This window comes from Myotis myotis, unplaced genomic scaffold (genome assembly GCF_014108235.1).
Source record: "Myotis myotis isolate mMyoMyo1 unplaced genomic scaffold, mMyoMyo1.p scaffold_m19_p_1, whole genome shotgun sequence".
Taxonomy (NCBI): Eukaryota; Metazoa; Chordata; class Mammalia; order Chiroptera; family Vespertilionidae; genus Myotis; species Myotis myotis.
The window spans coordinates 168,661,075-168,682,559 of record NW_023416313.1 but is presented as its reverse complement, the minus strand read 5'-3'; the positions used below and the strand labels follow the sequence as shown (position 1 = coordinate 168,682,559).

At 38.9% G+C, this 21,485-nt stretch overlaps 1 protein-coding gene across 2 annotated transcripts in view; it reads right to left on the bottom strand.

Annotated features, from left to right (window-relative positions):
* The window catches only part of SCG3 (secretogranin III), a 42,648-nt gene extending 21,467 nt beyond the window's left edge, over positions 1 to 21,181 (bottom strand). Inside the window, exons 1-10 of one of the 2 annotated variants that reach the window (XM_036301487.1) lie at positions 20,768 to 21,181; positions 20,048 to 20,100; positions 19,537 to 19,582; positions 19,227 to 19,442; positions 13,368 to 13,510; positions 12,404 to 12,553; positions 8,457 to 8,634; positions 5,434 to 5,550; positions 1,008 to 1,091; positions 117 to 248 (exon numbers count right to left, since the gene is read on the bottom strand). In XM_036301487.1, the coding sequence (XP_036157380.1) occupies positions 117 to 248; positions 1,008 to 1,091; positions 5,434 to 5,550; positions 8,457 to 8,634; positions 12,404 to 12,553; positions 13,368 to 13,510; positions 19,227 to 19,442; positions 19,537 to 19,582; positions 20,048 to 20,100; positions 20,768 to 20,858 (1,210 nt within the window). In that variant the 5' untranslated portion in view covers positions 20,859 to 21,181. The remainder of the gene's footprint in view (positions 1 to 116; positions 249 to 1,007; positions 1,092 to 5,433; positions 5,551 to 8,456; positions 8,635 to 12,403; positions 12,554 to 13,367; positions 13,511 to 19,226; positions 19,443 to 19,536; positions 19,583 to 20,047; positions 20,101 to 20,767) is intronic. The other variant, XM_036301496.1, reaches the window with a different exon arrangement.
* Between the last annotated feature and the right edge of the window lie 304 nt (positions 21,182 to 21,485).

Sequence of the window (21,485 nt, the reverse complement as noted above, 5' to 3'; positions counted from 1 at the left end):
GATGGTGTTCATTTCTCTTATTTGGTGGGATTTGATTTATGGATCACCCTTCCAGGTGTGTTGAAAGTTTTTGCTTCCCCAATTTCATTGCCAACCTAGAGCTGTCAATTCCATACCTTTTGGCTCATCTGTTTTTCCTCTGGGGTTATCATCTTTTGTGGAATCCTTCAAGGTTCCATATTCCTTTTCCATCTTAGCTGCTTCTTCCTTGGTGCTGTCTGTTTCTTCATGACTCTTCATTGATGGCGCTGTAATCAGATTGTGCACTGTTGTTATAACCCTACTCCCTGTTCATTAATCAATTCCTAATGTAGAAATAAACTATTTAAAAAGTACAGTTTGAGTTTAGGTCATTATTTATTTATTTTTTTTTAGCTGAAAGAGATCTTAGTGATTATCTACTCCATCTCCCTCCTCCCACTTCACAGAGGGGGAAACTGAGGCCCAGAGAGGGGAGAGATGTGCCACGGTCACCCATTGAGTTAGCAGAAGAGCTGGGCCAACCTCCCAGCTCTCTGGGTTTTGGTTTAATGTTCTTTCTCTCCCGCCACACTGTGTCATTAGAGCCATGGATTCTTTTCCTTACTTTAATTAATGTAGGCAATTAAGTGGGATATGTCAGGTCCCAACGTAAATTTGAGTCTTGATTCAAAATGCAAATGTCTGTAGTTGCCCAGTCTCTCCTTTGTTGTATATTTGAAGAACAGCTTATTACTCAGAATAGCACCTAAGAATTTGGGACTATGGCAGTTGTTTGGGGCCCTGACCACCTCCTAAAGAATCTTAAGTAAAGGTGTACATTGATTTTTTAAGGCTTCTTGGGATCAGATTTCTGTGCTGAGGCTGGCCACAAAATAACCAAGGTTGCTCTTTAATCCTATGGTTGGATTTCAGATTTTAAAACTTTAAAAAAATCTATAATTCTTTATAAATGCTAACTGAAGCTCATTATTTAACATTCAAAAGGATTGTGCTAAAAGCTAGAAAAATTGTTAAATAAATCATACCTGAGAAAAGCTTGCTTTTATTGTCAGTAACATTTTTTTCTAGCTTGTTCTTGGTCTGAAGAGCAATTGTTTCATCCAAGTTTTCTTGAGGGAGGAGGGGAAAAATATAATTTTATTTCCTGAAAGACATTATCAAATTTCTACTAAAAATGTTTAAATTTCACCAAAAATATCACAATAGGAATTTCCTAATATTGACACTGCTAGAAAGATGATTTGACATGGATTTTATTTCTAGACTCTCAGGAAAACAAAGAATACTATCTGAGATCTCAGGTTCAGCCTCTTACTCCGTTAATTGCAGAAGTTCCGTCCATATTCTTATGGCCACTGCTAGAACATATAGGGTTGAAACCTATAATGAACACCGTGGTTTTGGCCTACTCAACACCTTCTGGTAACGATGCCTTAGTTTTCCTCTGGAGAACCCACACCTCTTCCACTCTCAGCACATTTGGCCCAAGTGGGGGTCTTCAGGGACTTCCACCTCCTGGGCTACGGTGATTGGTTAAAGGAGAAGAACATGACTCAAGACAGGCCAATTAGATTCAATGCTAAAACCATTGGGAGAAAGAGGTTCTCTTCCCACTGGGATTGTTGTTCTGTGAGGATGTGAGATTGGAGCTGTGCTAGCCATCTTGCTCCTATAAAGGAACCACTTGTTTAAAATGAAAATATGGAAAGTCAGAGCTGTGAGATGGGGAGTAATAGATTCCTCCTCACACTAGTGGTAGACTTCACAAACATGAAGCCAGACCATCCCTAACCCTGGACTTTTCAGTTACATGAGGCAATTAAATTTTCTTTTCATGAAGCCAAAGAGTTGGATTTCCATCATTTAGGGTCCTCATTAATTCATGAGACAGCTAGTCCTATTGTTAGGTAGTCATAAGGATGAGGATTTCCCTATTCTTATCAAGTGAAATCTTTATCCTTGTCTTTGTCCTAACTATGCCCTTTGGAGTAACATCACAGAGATGTTACTAGACTTGAATCTAGACCAGCCGTGTGGGCAAACTACGGCCCGCAGGCCATATCTGGCCCGTTTGAAATGAATAAAACTAAAAAAAAAAAAAGACCGTACCCTTTTATGTAATGATGTTTACTTTGAATTTATATTAGTTCACAAAAACACTCCATCCATGCTTTTGTTCCGGCCCTCCGGTCCAGTTTAAGAACCCATTGTGGCCCTCGAGTCAAAAAGTTTGCCCACCCCTGATCTAGACTGTAACCAGCTCAAGGTAGAAAATGCATTAGAATCTACATTCTGTATTCAGTTATTCAATCAGCCACATATCCATCTCACTAATAGGGTAGGCCTTTTTTGCTATTTGCTTTACTTAAAATTATTTCTCTCCAAGTAAACTCTCCCTTCCATTGTATCCCATGCCTCTTTTGAGAAGAAAACCAGTATATTCTATTTTATGATGCAGTCTGTTTTATTCCAGGTAACATTTTGGTATATTTCTGTCCAACTTTCTATACATGCATTCATTTTTTAACACATTCTTAATGGCTTTAAGCATTGAATAGAATATCATGACTATTTCCTCCTGTCATTAATCTTTATCAACAATGTTTACATTGCATATTAAATGAACATACAATTATTAAAAACACAAACATTTGAAAGTAAAGTTTAAATCGTTTAACATAAGAATAACTAAATAATTTATTTTAGATATTTTCTCTTGTGGAGTATCTAGGTTATGTACACTGTTTTATTCCTATAAACCAGTGCTGTCCAGTGGAATTTTCTGACGGAAATAATTATTTCTGTATTGTTTAATGTAGTAGCCACCAGGTACATGTGGCAATTGAGCACTTAAAATGCGCCCACTATATGAAAAACTAGATTTAAAAATTTCCCTCTCCTGGGTATATACCCCAAAACTCGAAATCATGTGTTTGCAAAGATATATATACCCCTATGTTCATTGCAGCATTATTCACAGTGGCTAAGACATTGGAACAACCAAAGTGTCCCGCGATAGAGGACTGGATAAAGAAGATGTGGTACATATACACAATTGAATCTACTCAGCCATAAGAAAGGATGAAATAGTGCCATTTGCAACAACATGGATGGACCTTGAGAACATTATGCTAAGTGAAATAAGTCAGTCAGAAAAAGCTAAGAACTATATGATTTCATTCATAAAACTGATGTAAACTGAAACTCATGAACACAAACAGCAGTGTGGTGGTTGCCAGATGGCAGGGGGTAGGGGGAGAAAGGGGGTCTTAATATAAGGTGATAGGAGAAGATTTGACTAGGGGTGGTGGGTACATGGTGCAATAGCAGATCTGTAACAAAGAAACCCATACATGAAAGTGTTATGTTCATGTTGACCAATGTCACCCCAATCAATCTAATAAATAAAAATAAATAAATTTTGTCTAATTTTAATTACTTTCTATTTTATTTTTTTAATTTTTATTATTTTAAAATATATTTTTTTATTGATTTCAGAGAGGAATGGAGAGGGAGAGAGAAACATCAATGATGAGAGAGAGTCATAGATTGGCTGCCTCCTGCAGGCCCCACACTGGAGATCAAGCCCACAACCTGGGCATGTGCCCTGACCAGGAATCAAACCGTGACCTCCTGGTTCATAAGTCAATGCTCAACCACTGAGCCATGCTGGCTGGGCTTGATTACTTTCCTTTTTAATAGCAACATGTGGTTAATGGCTACCATATTGGACAGTACAGCCATAAACAGTAGTGGAAATATCTACCTTGTACATAAGCCTTGTGGCATGTCTAATTTATTTCCATAGAAAAATGGATTAAAGTGTGGAAGTTCTGAGTCATGGGGCAATGACTGATTTGAAACAGTTTTTGATCTACTGTAAAGTGAGTAAGTGGTCCACAAAGCACTGTGTATATAGCATGAATCCATGTTTTTGTTAAGATAAAAGAAAAAAATGACATAGGTCCCAGCCAGAATGGCTCAGTTGGTTGAGTGACGTCCTATGAACCGAAAGGTCACTGGTTAGATTCCTGGTCAGGGCACATGCCTGGGTTGCTGGGTTGATCCCCAGTAAGGGGCTTTCTCTCCTTCTCCCTTCCTCTCTCTCTAAAATCAGTAAAAGCATCTATTTTTTAAAAGAATGACATAGATATACATGTGTGCCTGTACACACACACACACACACAGAAAATACCTGAAAAGACATAAACCAAAATATTACCTGAATGCTGGTATTATGAGTGATTTTTTTCACTACCTTTTTGTATTGACTGCTTAAAAAAATGTGCTCTTTTATAATCAGAAACAAACAGTACAACTCTTTTTATGTAGAAAGAAATTGAGTTCATACAGAATAATTCTCGATTGTTTGGTGCTATGAGATTTTCTCTTCTGTTTAATTCTCCCTTGCTCCCTCATCAAAGATCAGAGAAAAGGGTTGTGAAGTCATCTTGCCCGAAGGACATCAGGGGTAAATGGTATCTGTTGATTAACTAAACCAAGCAGGAAAATAAAAGACTTCAAACAACAACAGCAACTACAACTTACATGCAGAATCAAAAAATGTCCAAGCTTACTTATAAAGTTCCAGGAATCAAGGGTTGACAAGCTTTGTCTTTAAAGGGCCAGATAGTGAATATTTTTGGCTTTTGGGGCCATATGGTCTCAACTATTCAATTCTTTTATTGTGTCATAAAACATAGATACTAAAACAAACGTGCATGGCTATGTTCCAATAAAACTTCATTTATAAACACTGAAATCTGAATTCTACATAGTTTTATTGTGTCACAAAATACTATTCTTTTGATTTTTTTCAACCATTTGAAAATGCAAAAGTCATCCTTCGCTTGTGTACTATACAAAAATAGGCTATGGGCCGGATTTGGTCCATGGGCAGTAGTTTACCGTACTGGTCCCTGTTATAGATAACAAAGTCCTTTATTTAAAAGATGTAGAAAAAAAAAAGAGAAAAAAAGAGAAGATGTAGAAACTGAGGCATTTGCCTTTGTCCACATGACAGAGCTGGCCTGAGACAGCTGGGCCTCAGAAGTTCAGTTGTAAGGGCTCCCTAGAAGAGTGTTCTTTCCTCCTATTCACACACAAATCTCACTGGTTAAAGTCAAGACTCTCTTAATACTGACCATTCAAATATAACTGAAAAAAATAATAAGCTCAATTTTAATAAAATTATCTCTGTGTTAGCAGGACAAAATAACAAGTGTGAAATATTTGTACTCAAACTGGATCTATAAAGATTAAAAGTTGATTAAAACTTCTGATTAATTTTTTTAATATGCATTATCAAGCTGGGCAATTCTGGTTACCCAGATAATTCAGACTATTTTGGCATAAATTATCAGAGTAGTGAGGTAATTATTGCCAAATCCTTAACTCCCTTTGGATGATGAAGACTAACCACAGTAAAAACAAAACAGATAGGATTCTCACCAAGGTAGGAAACACCTTCTTCTGGAGATATTGTGCCATACTTGACCATCATCTTCACGAAGTCAATCAGTGTTTTCATGATAGTAATCAGTGTTTCTTTCTCTTTTGCCTCTTTTTCTATATAAAAGGACAAAATAATTTTTTTTCAAGTAGTGGCATGCACCTTTCAGTGTCAATTTAAAAAGTACAGCATCTTATTGAAATATTTCTCCCTACATTTATATCTAAACCCACTTATATTTAATTTACAGAAAGCCTAAGGCTTGCTTGGGAGTACAGTGCAGGAATACTAAACTTTTCCAGAAATGGACAATTTTAACTTCTCCAAAAAGATTTATTTTAGCCAAAACCGGTTTGGCTCAGTGGATAGAGCGTCGGCCTGCGGGCTGAAGGGTCCCGGGTTCGATTCTGGTCAAGGGCATGTACCTGGGTTGCAGGCATATCCCCAGTGGGAGATGTGCAGGAGGCAGCTGATCGATGTTTCTCTCTCATCGATGTTTCTAGCTCTCTATCTCTCTCCCTTCCTCTCTGTAAAAAATCAATAAAATATATTTAAAAAAAAAAGATTTATTTTAATCTAAAATATTTTATTTTTTTATTTTTTTTTTAATATATTTTATTGATTTTTTACAGAGAGGAAGAGAGAGAGAGATAGAGAGTTAGAAACATCGATGAGAGAGAAACATCGATCAGCTGCCTCCTGCACATCCCCCACTGGGGATATGCCCGCAACCCAGGTACATGCCCTTGACCGGAATCGAACCCGGGACCTTTCAGTCCGCAGGCCGACGCTCTATCCACTGAGCCAAACCGGTTTCGGCTAAAATATTTTATTAATGGAGTAGATGATAGAGATAGTTTATGACCTGAGACAATATGAATTCAAAAGGAAAGCTAGAAGGTTGGTGACCCAACAACTTTCTCTACTCAGGCTATATGTTTTGAGGACAAGAACTACCTGTTTTCATTAATCAAGCTTAATACTGTATTTTAAATAAGAATATACATATATCTTTATTTTTTAAATGTAAGGTTTATTTTTAACAGTAGTATATATTACTTTCTAAACTTTCATTTGAAAGGATATATGTATACTGTAAAAATATTCCAATAGTACAGAAGTAAATAATAGTCAAAGTAACATTCTCTTCCCCTCCCAACACCTACTCCCTATAGGTAACCACTAGTAAGAGTTTCTTGGGAACTCTTCATATTTGACATACTGTTTTACATCTTGATATAGCAAAATGGCTAATGATTACATAAAAGTTCAGTAGATATATTAAATCTAAAACCATTAAAAATCTATTTCTATTTTGAAGAAGAGAAAAATTAAGATGCTAGAGGAGAGCTCATTTTCCCAATTCTTTTAGCTGCTATTAAGGATTTTCTTTATGTACTTCTTGCCCTTTCCCCCTCATCTTTTCATTCTTCTCACACATGAGGTTAACAGCCAATAGAGATTGGTATACATTTTTCTACCAATGGGGATTGTAAGTCTTTCTTCTTTCCATTCCCCTGGAACAGTGGAAGGCAGGGACCCAAGAAAAGCACCTGATCTGCTGATTCCGACTATCCCTGGGATTGACTGTTTCAAGAGGTAGGCTGAGGAGCGTGAGTGCACAAGCCCATTGGGGCTCTAATACCAAGCTCCATTCCACAACCCATCTTTATCAGCATCAGAGATATTTTGGCTTTCTACCTACTTTACCATTTCTCAATTGGTTCAGACCTTGAGTGAGAAAGACAGGTACTATCAAATACCTCAATGTAAGTATTTAAATTAAAAGCCCGCAAAAATAAAGGCAATATGGAATGGGGTAAAAGAAACTAAAAGATTAAAAGCAAATAAAATAAGGAATATTCCATGTAGTAGAATATTTAAAATACCATCAAAGTCACAAGGTTGGGAGAAAGGAAAGGCAGGAGAAGAGTTGTGGGGAGAGATCTTGAAAAGGGGAGGGTAAATAACTCCAGGCATCCTATTATTTGCATAAGGCCACAGCCATATAAATCTTTGGTATCATGCTGATGCTCTTCACTGACAAGAGGTGAATCACCAGGATGACAGAGGATCCGAGCTGGGCATCTGCCAACCAATTGGGCAAGATGACTCAGAATGGACCCTCAAGATTACCAACCCTGCAGACACCAGCAGAGGAGCTGGTGCCATCTGGCCAATGTCTGGAATTGAAGGACAAAGGATGACAAAGGATGTTCTCCAGTGATGAAAGCCCACTTCTTGGGAAAATATTATTAGAATTACAGAAATATTTATTACAAATATTCAATTTGGGACTGAATCTTTGAATAGGAAGGGGAAAAGCCACCTGTCTAGACAATAACAACAACAGAAAATTTGTCCAATACTATCCTCCTTACAGATTGACCAAAAATTAACATGAACTAAAATCTTCAGTTAACTTATTTTGGTACACATATAAGAGAAAGAGCAAGACACATTAAGGTCTTTGTTTTTAAAAAACAAATAATTTTCTAAGTCTGTTTTGGGCTCCTGACCGCCTTTAACCCAATGTTTATTTCACTGTAACTCATTTGAAGACTGAAGCTGAAAATGTCTGACAAGCAAAATTCTGAATCATTTAAAAATAATCAGTTAGGTTCCACACATTGTTCTCACTAACATGGAAATATTTGCAATAAGAGTTGAGGTTGAACTGCGTCAGGCTGGGACATTGATTCATCTACACACCTGCACAAGATTCACTCCAGTACCATCAACGCAGCACATGTTCAATAACTGTTTGTTGAACAAATAAATGAGCCCTCTGTTAACAAGAAGATTAAATTGTCCAGAAACTCCACCTTTCCTGATTATCTTTTCCTAAATATTACCATGACTAGTACACTTCTTTAGAAAAAATTGATATGAACTATTTTCCCCAAGGCCACAATATGTCATTGAGGATTACATTTGGAAACTGAAAACAGGAAGAGAGAACCACCCACACATTTCCTGGAACTACTGTTTCTGTTCCACATGGTCAGAAAACAGTTTTTACCTGAATCAATACTTTTCAGGAGTGCATAGAAGTTTGGAAAATATTGGAGTTCCTCAAAGTTGTCTTCACTGTAGGTTTTCGTTCTCCTTTCTAAGCCATTTGTCAAGGTTAAGGTGTTAGATACTGTTTCATCATTTTCTCCATTAGCAAAACCATCTTGAATTGCTGCCATTGGAATCTCCAGTGGAAATTTTAAAAATCAATGAAAAATAAACATTTTGTTAGAACTAATGACACTCCAGTTTGATTCTTTCCTCTGTTGTGCCCTTGACTGTGAAATACAAGAATACTTCATCCTAAGAGATCAACCAAAGGACTTGTATGCATGCAGACAATAGAGGGGTGAGGGCATGTGCTGGGGGATGGCAGGGAGTGGGGAGAGCATGTGCTGGGGGAGGGGGATGGGCAAGAGGGAGTGGGGAGAGGTCAATGGGGAAAAAAAGGAAACATATGTGATACTTTCAACAATAAAGAATTTTAAAAAAAGAATACTTCCTCCTTTGCCTGCTCCTGCAGGATCAAATACTTTTCTAGGCATGAGGATGGGCATCTAGTCACATAGAAAAGTCATTGGGACATAGAGACTGAAGACCCTGGATCCTGCTCAGGGGGGAATTAGGGAATTTCTAGACTTCTGCTCTGGCCGAGTTCCCCTCCATCAATTCTCATGACTGTTTACTGGTGAAATTGCCTTTCACCAAAAAGAGGAGCTTTGAGTTCAGTTTCTACCAAGAAAGATGGTGCAAGGTATAGGAAACCTTGTCAGAATATCTAAGAGGAGTAGAGCAGTCACACAGTGGAGATTTTTGGGTGACATTTTAAGGGCTGTCAAGAAAGATGCACAAGACTCTTTTTCCTAGACTTGATCCATGTCCAGGGTCCTCATATTAGTGATCCATTCTCCATTCAGTGAATCAGACAGAAATTTATAAGCTTTTTTTGCTTCTTACTCTTCAGTAGCCCTTTTAGACCTACCTTCAAAATTTATTCCAAATTTGTACATTTCTCTTTTTCTCCCTACCCAACTCTAGTCCAAGCTGCCTTCATCTCTTATCTTCTAACTGGTACACTACCCACCTCTAATCTATTCCCAATACTGCATTTTCTGCATTTGTACCCAGAGTTGTTTAAAAAACTGACTATGTAACCCCTTTGCTTATAATCCTTTGGTGTTTTTCCATTGTTATGATAAAGATCAGAATCCATACATGGCTCATAAGACCCTGACTGGTCAGACCTGGGTCCACCCCCCCAGTCTCATCTCTCACTGCTCTCTCCCTATGTTCCAGCCACACTGTGCTTGTTTTAGTTACTTGGATACTCCACACATCCTTTTTTACATGCTGGCTCTCATGGTCACAAGTTAATTCCTTTTCAGCCTTCAGTTTTCAGCTCAGGCCACTTTCTTAGGGAAGCCTTCCTTGAGCCTAAGTCCAAGACAAGTTCCTTTTTTTTAAATAAGTGCTCATAAAACCATGTTTCTTTCCTCAGAGCACTTAATGCAGTTGCAATTAAAATACATGGCTATTTGAAAACCATCTACCCTTTCCATTAGATCTTAAGCTTCTTGAGAGCAGGGATTATGCCTTTTAAAAAAAATATATTTTATTGATTTTTTTACAGAGAGGAAGGAAGAGGGATAGAGAGTTAGAAACATCGATGAGAGAGAAACATTGATCAGCTGCCTCCTGCACACCGCCTACTGGGGATGTGCCCGCAACCAAGGTACATGCCCTTGACTGGAATCGAACTTGGGACCCTTCAGTCCGCAGGCCGATGCTCTATCCACTGAGCAAAACCAGTTACGGTGGGATTATGCCTTTTTATATGAGCATTATATTCCTAGTGCTTGGTACAATAAATATTTATTCCATTGCATTTTTTTCCGGGGGGGTAGGGAGGGAGTGAGAGAGATATCAATGTGAGAGAGCCACATCAACTGGCTGCCTCCTGCACATGCCCTGTTCATGGGTGAGGAGTCAACCTGCAACCTGGTACATGCCCTTGACCGGGAGCCGAATCTTTGACTCTTCAGTGAGCAGGTCAATACTCTAACCACTTAACCACATCAGCCAGGGCTGGTACCTAAATAAATATTTATTTAAAAATATTTCATTTGCTTTTTATTTACATTGATGCATTTAGATAACATGAGTGAACAGGTGGAGAATATGGACATTTTAGAGATGGGAAATAAGGAGTATATAATTGGAGTAAAAGATAGTGAAAATAGCTATGTCAGTTTCAGTTCAGACTGGTAAGCTTGAATGAAAGTCATGAGTTCTTTGATAAAGCTAGAAAGTTTTTTGTTTTTTTTTTTACAGTGGCTAGATCTTCAAAAACTGTTTTAAAAGATGGCAGTTGATGGGGATTGGAAGTAGGAAGAACAAAAAAGAGCTTTTAGACTACCTAATAACAAAATCCAAGACCCAATTTATGTGTCCTAGCCCCCTCTAAAACAGGAGTATGTAAGGCTATATACTCTGTTTCCTTGTGTTTGGGATAGGATATTGAAGGGGATGAGAGGCCATGGGGCCTGGGTATTCTGATGGAGAAAATCAAAGAAAAGGTGAGGAGACTGATATCTTCCCATTATTAGCTCCATCTAGAGTTTTAAAGAGAATTCAAGGAGAAGACAAAAATATCAGCAGTTTGGCTGAGATTAAAGAAGACATGAAGAGGCAAGGAGTCCAGCAAGGAAAAGAAAGAATGAGTGACTGGTTTAAGTAAAGGATGATAGACCTTTGAACCAATGAAAAGAGGAAGGAGCAGGTGAGGGAGCACAGGGTAGAGTAGAGGTAGCTCAGGCAACCAGGTCTGGGGGATATAAAAGTGGGTGTGGCAGAAGATCAAGTCAACCTGAGCTTTTAATTAAAAAAAAAATTGGGGGGCATATAATGATATCCACAGTGAACAAAAGTTGGATACCAAAAGAGCTATGAAATATTTAATTTCAGTACACTGGGATTATACAAATGGTTGTTATGTGAAATAACCATTTTACATAATATTATGTGTTACTATACTGCAGGATATAAAATGTGACCTTTACTATCTATACTAATAATAGAGGAATATGCAAATTGTCCAGGACTCCATCACAGTAACGACCGAACAGCAGGCTGCGTGGGGTGACAAGGCTGGCAGGGGGGTTAGTGAGGGAGGGATGACCAAACGACTGAAAAGCAGGCTTCATGGGGCAACCAGGCCGGCAGGGGGGCAGTTGAGGGTGACCAGGCTGGCAGGGGGACAGTGAGGGGCGACCAGGCTGGCAGGGGGAGGCAGTTAGGGGCAACCAGGACACAGAAGGGGGCAGTTGAGAGCAACCAGGCCGGCAGTGGGAGTAGTTGGGGGTGACCAGGCTGGCTGGGGGGGGGAGCAGTGAGGGGCAACCAGGCCAGTAGGGGGGGCAGTTGGGAGCAACCAGGCTGGCGGGGGGGGGGCCGTGGGGGGGGCAACCAGGCTGGCAGGGGGGGCAGTTGGGGTGACCAGGCCAGCAGGGGGGGGGGTAGTTAGGAGTGATCAGGCAAGCAGGCAGGTGAGCAGTTAGGAGCCAACAGTCCTGGATTGTGAGATGGACATCCCCCGAGGGGTCCCGGATTGGAAAGGGTGCAAGCTGGGCTGAGGGGACTCCCCCACCTCTGCATGAATTTCATGCACTGGGCCTCTAGTGTAATATAATATCACATGATCTCAAAATTATTTTCAAAGTAGAGTTCATTTATATCTTTTAAGTTATTGGTATTTCATGAATATTTAGGTGGGCTAAAAATATCACATACCCAAAATCTTCTTTGGCACCAAGTGAGGTACTAATTATATACAGATTGTATTAATTATATGCAGATTAGAGTACACACACACACACACACACACACATTCATGTCCACGCACATGCATACATACACATGTACACAGCATACTCATATATATTCACATATACATACCACTTTCTCTGGTATTTTTCCACTCTGACTCTCAGTCTTACTTGTGGGTTTATTGGGTTTCTCTTCATAACTATTGGCTTCCTTCGAGATTAATTTTTGCAAAACCTCTGCTACTTCATCTTCCAGTGTATGAGCCTGGCTTTCTGTGATCTGTTATAGTAAAAACATATGTGGCTGTTATTCCCATTTTTATGGTTAAAAAATATCTAGAATAAACTCTGTAGTTGAACAGAGTTCTAGAAGACAAGAGAATCTTCTGACCCCCCTTCAGACAACCCTTGTTTATGCCTCCATACATGTAGGTCTTCATCGTGATTGACCAGCACTCCTGGGAAGAAGTGTCTTTGGGGTCACCATACAAATGGTCAGTCTTATCTGTTGGAACCCACAGAACACTTACTTTGAGACACATCTTGAGGATTGTTTCTCAACCCTAAGCTGCAAGTCATGGTCAGGTAACCTTTGAAACCTGCAAATTTAGTACCCCCCTGAAGCCTGCGATGGCTGTGTAAGGCTGGGAGCCAAGCTGAGGCAGAGTCAAACTGGATTGCTTAGTTTCTTAAATATTGCATGCCTTTGTTCATGCTATTTCCTTCTTACCTCACACATGTCTGTTACTTAAACTGGTTAAATCCTAACCATCCTTCTAAGCTCACTTCCAACACCTCCTCCTCTGAAGCTTTTCCTTATAGCTTAAGTGGATATAATTCATCCTCTGGCAAACAATGATCTTACGGTTCTTATGTAGCTTCCACCACATGCGTGAGTGTACTTGTCTAATTCCTCTGATAGACTATACTTTTCTAGAGGGAAAGAATGGTGCCTTATTGTCCTGGAAACCTGTGGCACCTAGTATAAAGTAGACACATTATAAACATTTGGCTATTGGAATCAAATGGCTCAGCTTCTTAGCATATTCCAAACTGTATTAAGAATTTGGTTTATTTTCATGCATGTGACTCACTAGGCCAAGATTCAGGAGTTTAGAAACGATCTTGTCAAATACTCCTCTGTCATTTTCCTCATAAATCCTGGTGGCGATTTTCTGGACAATGTCTTCAGCAGTTAAAGGAGTTCCGTCTAGCTGATGAAGGCCGTCTGGATCATCTGGACAGAGCAATCACAATTTCACATCATGGTGAAAACATAGTTCTATTTTTTGGATCATATTAGATTTCTAATCTATACCTTGCTCTTGTACACTTTAATATGTTTGGAATATATTTATAGTGGTGCTTGGTCCACAGAAACTTTTGGTTTGAAAATAAAATTTGAAGAAATTAGGATGACAATGAAAATTCTGAAAGCCTCTGATGTGATTATAAGAGGCAGAAAAATCTGAAGTCAACACAACAAAAGGCCTCTCTATTTTTTTATTATCACTAATAATACAAATAATATTATACTTCTAATTTTGAAGTATGCTATATTTATCTAGTATGCCATATTGCTTAAAGCACCCTTCTATATATCAAATAATGATATTCTATTTCCATGTAAGGAGTAGATGAGTAGTATGTACCCCATTGGCAGGCCAATTCATGGACCGAGTGGGTAGAGGGAACCTGCCTCAAACCTAGAATCAGAGAGTGTGTACTCAAGATTTAATGACTAACTTGGAATAAATGTTTACTTCTTTTTAAATTTTTTAAAATTTATTGATTTTTTTTTCTTTTTGGAGGAAGAGGAATAGAGAGAGAGACACACACACACAGAGAAACGTTGATTTATTGTTCCACTTGTTTATGCATTCATTGGTTGATTCTTGTATGTGCCCTGACCAGGGATCAAACCCACAACCTTGGCATATTGGGACAATGCTCTAACTAACTGAGCTACCCAGCCAGAGCCTAAATGTTTACTTCTATGTGAACATGTGCCAGAGTGCCTTTATATAAAGCAGCTTAGTGTGACAAGCCTCTTTCTCTAGAGAATAGGGAACTTAATTTATGTGCCTGGAATTTAAACTTTTAAAATGTGACAACAGATTTGCACAAGGCAGTATGTAAATCTATGTAAATGCCTGCAGAGAAGACTACAAATATGTACCCTTGGCTCTTCTGGGAGTACTTTGGTAGCATTACTTCAGGGAAGGAAGGATGCAGTAGGGTTGGTGACGAGGAAGCACTGTGCCTCGTTCTCGGAGAACTCCCAGGAGTCAATTGGTCTTTTCCAATCTATATCACATGGAGCAGTCTATTCATATGTGCAGTCTACAGGGCACTTAACTCCCCTTGTCACCTCTAGGCAGATTGGAAAGATCAGAATTAAAGCCCCAGTGATACGTCTTGTTACCTATATATCCTTAGGCTGCTCTAGAGGAATATAATAAGAGTATCTATTTCATGGGAGTGTGAGGATAAGATGAAATAAGATGTAAAAGCACATTTTCAATTGCAAAGTATTATATGAAAGTTAATGTAGTGTTATTGTAGCAGACAATGGATTTGTACTTGAAATAAAGGAACTGCAATTATCTTCTAGAGAAAATAAACATTGAATCCCTGGCCAAATTCTGCCCAAATAATTCTGACCATATTCCCTTAAAGAAGGAAGAACCTAGTATTGCTAGTCTGATTCTGCCTCTTCCTTCCATGGCTTCTGGGGATTCGAACAAGAAATGTTGTCCGTGGTCTTTCCGATTCTGTGGAGATGGAAGTCTATGCAGCCTCAGCTGACTATTTTCTTGTTGTTTGGAAAGAAGCCAAGGAAAATAAATGGCATGATTATGCCAGGAGGACTGGATGTTTTCTGGCATTATATTGGGGTTATAAGCTGTCAACCAACCCATGAACTCTGATCCCTTTGAACCCTGTGAACTAGAGTGACTAATGAATACAAACATTCTGTAAAATCAGTTCCTCTCCTGGCTGACTGAAAATTGGATTCACATCTGGGTGTTTTGTGGTGGTTGTTTTGTTTTTTTCAGGAGTAGAGACCCACCCTCAGTTCGGTTTGATCCCCCCCCCCCCCCATTTGTGGGTTACAGGTCAGACTGTTGGGAATAGGTGGAACAGAAACTGCCTGGGTCTATGCAGAATTAGAAGAATTTATTTCCCTTCCCACTTATCATCAGGATCTGAAAAAGGAAGACTATTGGTTGCTTGCTGGAGCTACCAATAGTCTTCCTTTTTTCATACCCCAAGGGATAAATGGGAAGGGAAATAAATAACTAAGATGACAGCTTTTCAGTACATTTAATTCACACCAGGGAGAACATTAGCAACACTCAAGAAATGGCCTCTTTCTTCTGCTGCACTGCTGTATGGCCTTGAACCAGGAGCTTAGGCCTCCCTTAGCAGAGCTTTGCTGGAAGGGATCCATAACAATCCTTGGGCCTTGCTCCTTACCTTCCACTGATTTCCCCTGGCTCCTCTAAAATGGGCGGAATTACTCACAATGACTTCTCTGATGCTCGTGAAGGGGTATTTCACCCTCCTCTGCAGACCATCAAGAGGAAGCCAAACATGAGTTCAACATTTATAACATTTTAAAAGCAGCTATAACATTCTAAGAAGTGAATGTAAAAGGGCCATGTTCTGCCTGGTTAGGTTTTGCCAAGTGATGTTTTGAATCTCCAGCATCTAATATGGCACTTGACATTCATTTGCTCAATACCTTTTTATGAAAGTCTTAATATAAGCCAGAACTGAAAATAGAGTGACAAAGAGTTTAGGCTTGGTCCCTAACTGCACAGAGCTTATTGTCTAGTTCAGTGGTTTTCAACCTGTGTGCCACAAGAATTTTTTTAAAAACATGCCATTCCTTTGCCGAAACCGGTTTGGCTCAGTGGATAGAGCGTCGGCCTGCGGACTCAAGGGTCCCAGGTTCGATTCCGGTCAAGGGCATGTGCCTGGGTTGCGGGCACATCCCCAGTGGGGGATGTGCAGGAGGCAACTGATCGATGTTTCTCTCTCATCGATGTTTCTGACTCTCTATCTCTCTCCCTTCCTCTCTGTAAAAAATCAATAAAATATATTTAAAAAAAAATAAAAAAAAAAAAAAAACCATGCCATTCCTGATTATTTAGTCAGGGGCACTGACCTCTTCTCCCTTAGAATGTCAAATTAAAAAAATGACAATAGCCCTAGCTGGTTTGGCTCAGTGGATAGAGCATCGGCCTGCGGACTGAAGGGTCCCAGGTTCAATTCCAGTCAGGGGCACATGCCCAGATTGTGGGCTCAATCCCCGGTGGGGGGCATGGAGGAGGCAACTGATCAATGATTCTCATCATTGATGTTTCTCTCTCTCCTTTCCTCTCTGAAATCGATAAAAATATATTTTAAAAAATGTCAATAGCCAATACAACATTAGCCATCTAGTGAATGAATTAAAATTCTACCTATATTTTTTGTCAGATCAGCAAAAAATATATTTTTTTGGTGTGCTGCAGAATTTTAGTAATTAGTTTATGTGTGCCAGGAGATGAAAAAGGTTAAAAATCGCTGGTCTAGTTCACAGTCTGATACATAGTAATTGCTCAATGAACATTTGTCTGGTGAATGCACACAGGAGCCTGGAAGCACAACTTCATAAAAGAAACTTGGAAAAAATCCTGAATCACCCATGCTGCAGAACACACTGAAAAGGAGAATTGATAGGCCCTATATCACAAGCCCATTTGGAGGTTTCCTAAAGATGTGAAAGCACCCGGCAAAAGTTAAGTCCCTCCCCCCATTCTGGGGTGTAAGTCTGCATGCCTCTGAGTTCTAGTCACCTTGGTGCTATCAAATGCTATTTCCAGGATTTCCAGGGTATGAGAGGAGACCAGAAATTCACTCATAAATCATTTCTCTCCAAGAATCATATCTGTAATCTTAAGTGGATTTAAAATGACTCTTAAGGGAAACCTAGAGCCATCAGGACACTTGGTAATTCGGAACCCATCTGGGATGGTATAAAATGTTGAACAATTTAAAAATAAGTTGCTCAAGATAGTGATCAGATCACAAACAGATCTGTGCCTCTGCCTGAATGCGCAATCAGTTTGACCAAACAATTCAAACATTAGACTGTTTTTAAATTTCATTAAATCAAATGTCAGTTCAAAGTAGTTTAATCTCTTTTGTATACAGCAATGCCCAGTGTCTATTTCTAGCCAAAATATTTTAGGTTAAAATGTAGAATTCAAGAAAAAACATTCTGGAAGTAGTATGCAATATAAAATGTGTCAAAATATAAACCATCTGTCCCACCTTATTACATGCACAACATATATCTGAAATCTCCTCAGGCTGTGATATCTTATAAAAGTTGGCAGTTGTTTTCTGGCAGAAATAATCAGCATAATTCTCTTGTGGCCATGGAGCAGAGCAAGGACACATAAAACAATCTGAAGGCACTCCTAAGCAATAGTATTCAGGATGGAGAACACACTCTCTTCTTCAGTGCCTAGGTACGTAGTTCATTTATTCTCTCATGTATTCTTTTCTTATTCATTCATTCATTTATAAATGTATGCAATGAATTCATGACCACCCAGATACTGGGGCTACAATGTCTCTGTTCTTGTGAAGTTTTCAGTTTAGTTTAGGAGGAAAAGATAAATCCTAAGTAGTCACACTTAGGAATGTAAAATTGCAAACTGCATTAAGTGCTATGAAGAAAGGAACAAGATTTTTTTTTTTAACAGATTATGTGTGCTTGATGAATTTAGAAAAGTAGACAGGAACCAGTCCATGCAGGACTACAGAAGCCATGTTAAGGATTCTGGTTTTTACCCCAAGAGAAATGGGAATCTATTAATGGGTTTTATGCAAAAGAGTAACATGTTTGTGTGTTGAAAAGATCACTCTGGCTGCTACGTGAAAAATGAGTTGGAGAGGGGCAGAGTAGATGCTGGAAGATCCAGTAGAAGAGTTTGCTGAGTTGAAGTGAGACATGAGTAGAGATTGGTGATTAGAAACAGAGAAAAAAAATTGACAGACACAGGAGGTGAAATTGATAAGATTGGTGGATTACAATTGGAGGGGCCAGGAAAAAGAGTAGTTTGATTTCTAGATTTCTGTCTTGAAAAATTGCATGGGAAGTAGTGCCTTTCTTAGAGAAAGAGCACTCTAAGAGGGCTAGGTTGTAAGGTGTACAGATATTACGAGAGTAATCTTAGCCATGCTAAGTTTGAGGTGCTTCTGAGACTTTTAAAGCAAGATATTAAGTAGGTAGATATAGATATAGATATAGATATAGATATAGATATAGATATAGATATAGATATAGATATAGATATAGATATAGATATAGATATAGATATAGATATAGATATAGAGATATGTGTATCTACATATGTAGTATAATGTATGTATGTATCTACCCATAGCTCAGAAAAGTCTTGGCTAGTGATATGTGATGTCAGGACACAGACAGTAACTGAAGGGGAAGCCATGAAAAGGTTAGAATGACCTAGGGAGAAAGGCTATGGCTAGAAAGAGAACCCTGCAAAGGGAGTAACGGGTATTTCACCATTGGGAAAGGGATATTGTTGATTTAATTATTTGATAATTATGATATTTTGTTGGTACTGATAGTTAAAATATTAAATGCTAAATATTAAATAGCATAAAACATAGACAGTAGATTTAAATATTTTCAAAGTACCAGTAAAGGGACCTTTAAAGAACAAATAAAATCTGGGCTTCTGTGGAGCTAGGCTTTGCACATTGCCAGTAAATTTGGGCTTTATCTCAACTTTGGACCTGATTAATAGAGGACTGTGAGAACATAAGAGATATTTTAAAAAAATATATAGGTCTTTCTCCTAACCCACAATGAGAAGTCCAAATTAGAGAACATAGGCAGCAACATTTCCCCCCTCCCCCTCATTTACCTTGAAATTTATGATCCAGTCCACTCTTAGTAGAATCATAATCATCTATTAGTCTTCGATTTTTGGTTGAATCAACATCTTCCATATTCAATTTATTATCATATGGAGAGTTTCTTACAGATTGCCTTTCTTTTTCAATTTTTTCCTTTTCTGTTATTGCCTTTAGCAGGTTCAAGTTATCAACAAAGGAATAATTGCTTTCACCTGGCTTGTTTTCTGTAAGAAAAGCCCCAAACCCCAATTATCCATTTTATTTAAGATTCTCAGAGCCTACATCACTCAAATTAACATCAAAACAGTTTCTTTTTACCTGGAGAGTATATGTTTTTAATCTTGTCTGATTCTGCTTCAGCAATCTGTGAAACAAAGAGGGTATAGACCTGGTTTTAAATCATTGCTCCACCTCTTACCAAAAATGACAGCTAAAAAATTTAATCTCCATAGGATTTAGTTTTCTTATTTGTAAAATATAGGTAATTTCTATCTCAAAGCATCATCATAAGGAGTAAGTGAGATAAAATAAAAGGCGGATGGTCTATAGGTATTAATCCCTTTCTCCTACATTATTGATGAAAAGTAAATCTCTGATAAATTAAGCAATCTTATAATAGAGTAGACCTTAATGGATTATTATATAGTCAACTCTATGTTTTATATAGATATTACCAAAATTATATTTCCTATCCTAGTTTATGTCAATTTATTATTAATCCCCTGAAGTTTGTGAATTCAAAATGGCTAAAATGTCATAACATAATTACATTAAATTATAACAACTAAAATAAATTGAAATAGAATTTTTTATTTTGTTTTTTACCTACCTGCTCATTTAAAGGTCTTTCTGCACTTAATTCTCTATTATGTACAAGTTTGTCTAGAATAAACACAAAAATATAAGTTTAATTGTGTTTTGGACAGACACAATATGTCTCTTTAAAATAAAATCTTCATAAAGACAAACCAATATTAGGAGACATATTTTGGATAACCATGAAACAAAAATATATGTTAACAAAGATTATCAAGATTATACAATAACAATGACCATCATGTTGCCTTGATTATTATCCTGCTGTATTTCCTGAGTTAATAGAATTACACTTGTTTTTTTTACCAGAAACTCACATATAGTTCTAACACTTGGCTTACCAGCTGTTCTCAATTAGATAGATAAGTTAGATTGGTATTATTAGCACATTAAGAACTCCCTCTCCCCCAACCTTGTTCTGAATCGAGTGTCTGAGAAAGATTGTAAGACAACTAGAAAACAAAACCTAACAACCCAAGCCACTTTATAAGGCAGAAAAGCCCCCCTCTCCCAATTGCAAAATGAAATCTTTCAAAAACAATCCAGGTTATTGCTCTATCATATAAAAAGTGAGGAGGGATCTGTCTCTAAATTCAAAAGGATTTTCTCTGTCAATATGCACAGATACGATCTGATCAGAAAATGAGGCAAGGTGATTTGCAGCTCATCTATTATGCCACGCTTTACCTCTTCGTGGAGAATAAAAGGAAGTGGGAGGAAAGTGTCCACGTACCTTGGCTGCCTTCCGGTTTGGGGAAAGCTTGAATTGGGCTGCTGTGGACCACTAACACCAGAATCCAAGTGCCGGTCCAAAGGAACCCCATTCTTCCACTCTTGGCTCAGAAACAGCCTGGCGCCGGCTCCCGGAGCGGTGGCTTTTGTTATGAATGAAAAAGAGGAGTAAAAACAGGAAGAGGTAGGAGGGCGGGTGCAGGGAGGAAGAGTGGTGGGAACCCAGCCGGGGGTGGGGCTCGACGCCGCAGCGAGTAAAGAGACTAGAAAGGGTTCTGGGCGCTCGGGAGTCAGGTCTTCAGGTGGAGGAGAGCGCTGTCCGCCCCGTGGGTGCTGAAGTTCCTGTGACGCGGAGCCCGCCGCGGAGCCGCTAGGGCGTAGCCTTACTCTCCTTGAGACCAAGTGAAAAAGGAAGCGCATGCTCCCTGCAAGCCAGAGGCGGGAAAGGATGGCGTCAGCGACTCCAACGCTACTCCAATCCCCTGGGAAAGGAAGGGGGGGAAGGGTGACAGATCGGCTAGCGTATTTTCTGTGCCGCAGTCCTAGGGCTGCTCCTGCGCTCAGGGTCACCTCGATTGCCGTAAGCTTGGACACCATTATCGTAATTCCCCGAGTAAACACTGCCTCGAGGACCAAATGCCTTCTCTGCCCGTGCACCTGTCAAGAAAAGCTAGATAATCTGTGTGAAGGGTTCTGCTTTGGGATTATTCTGGGATATC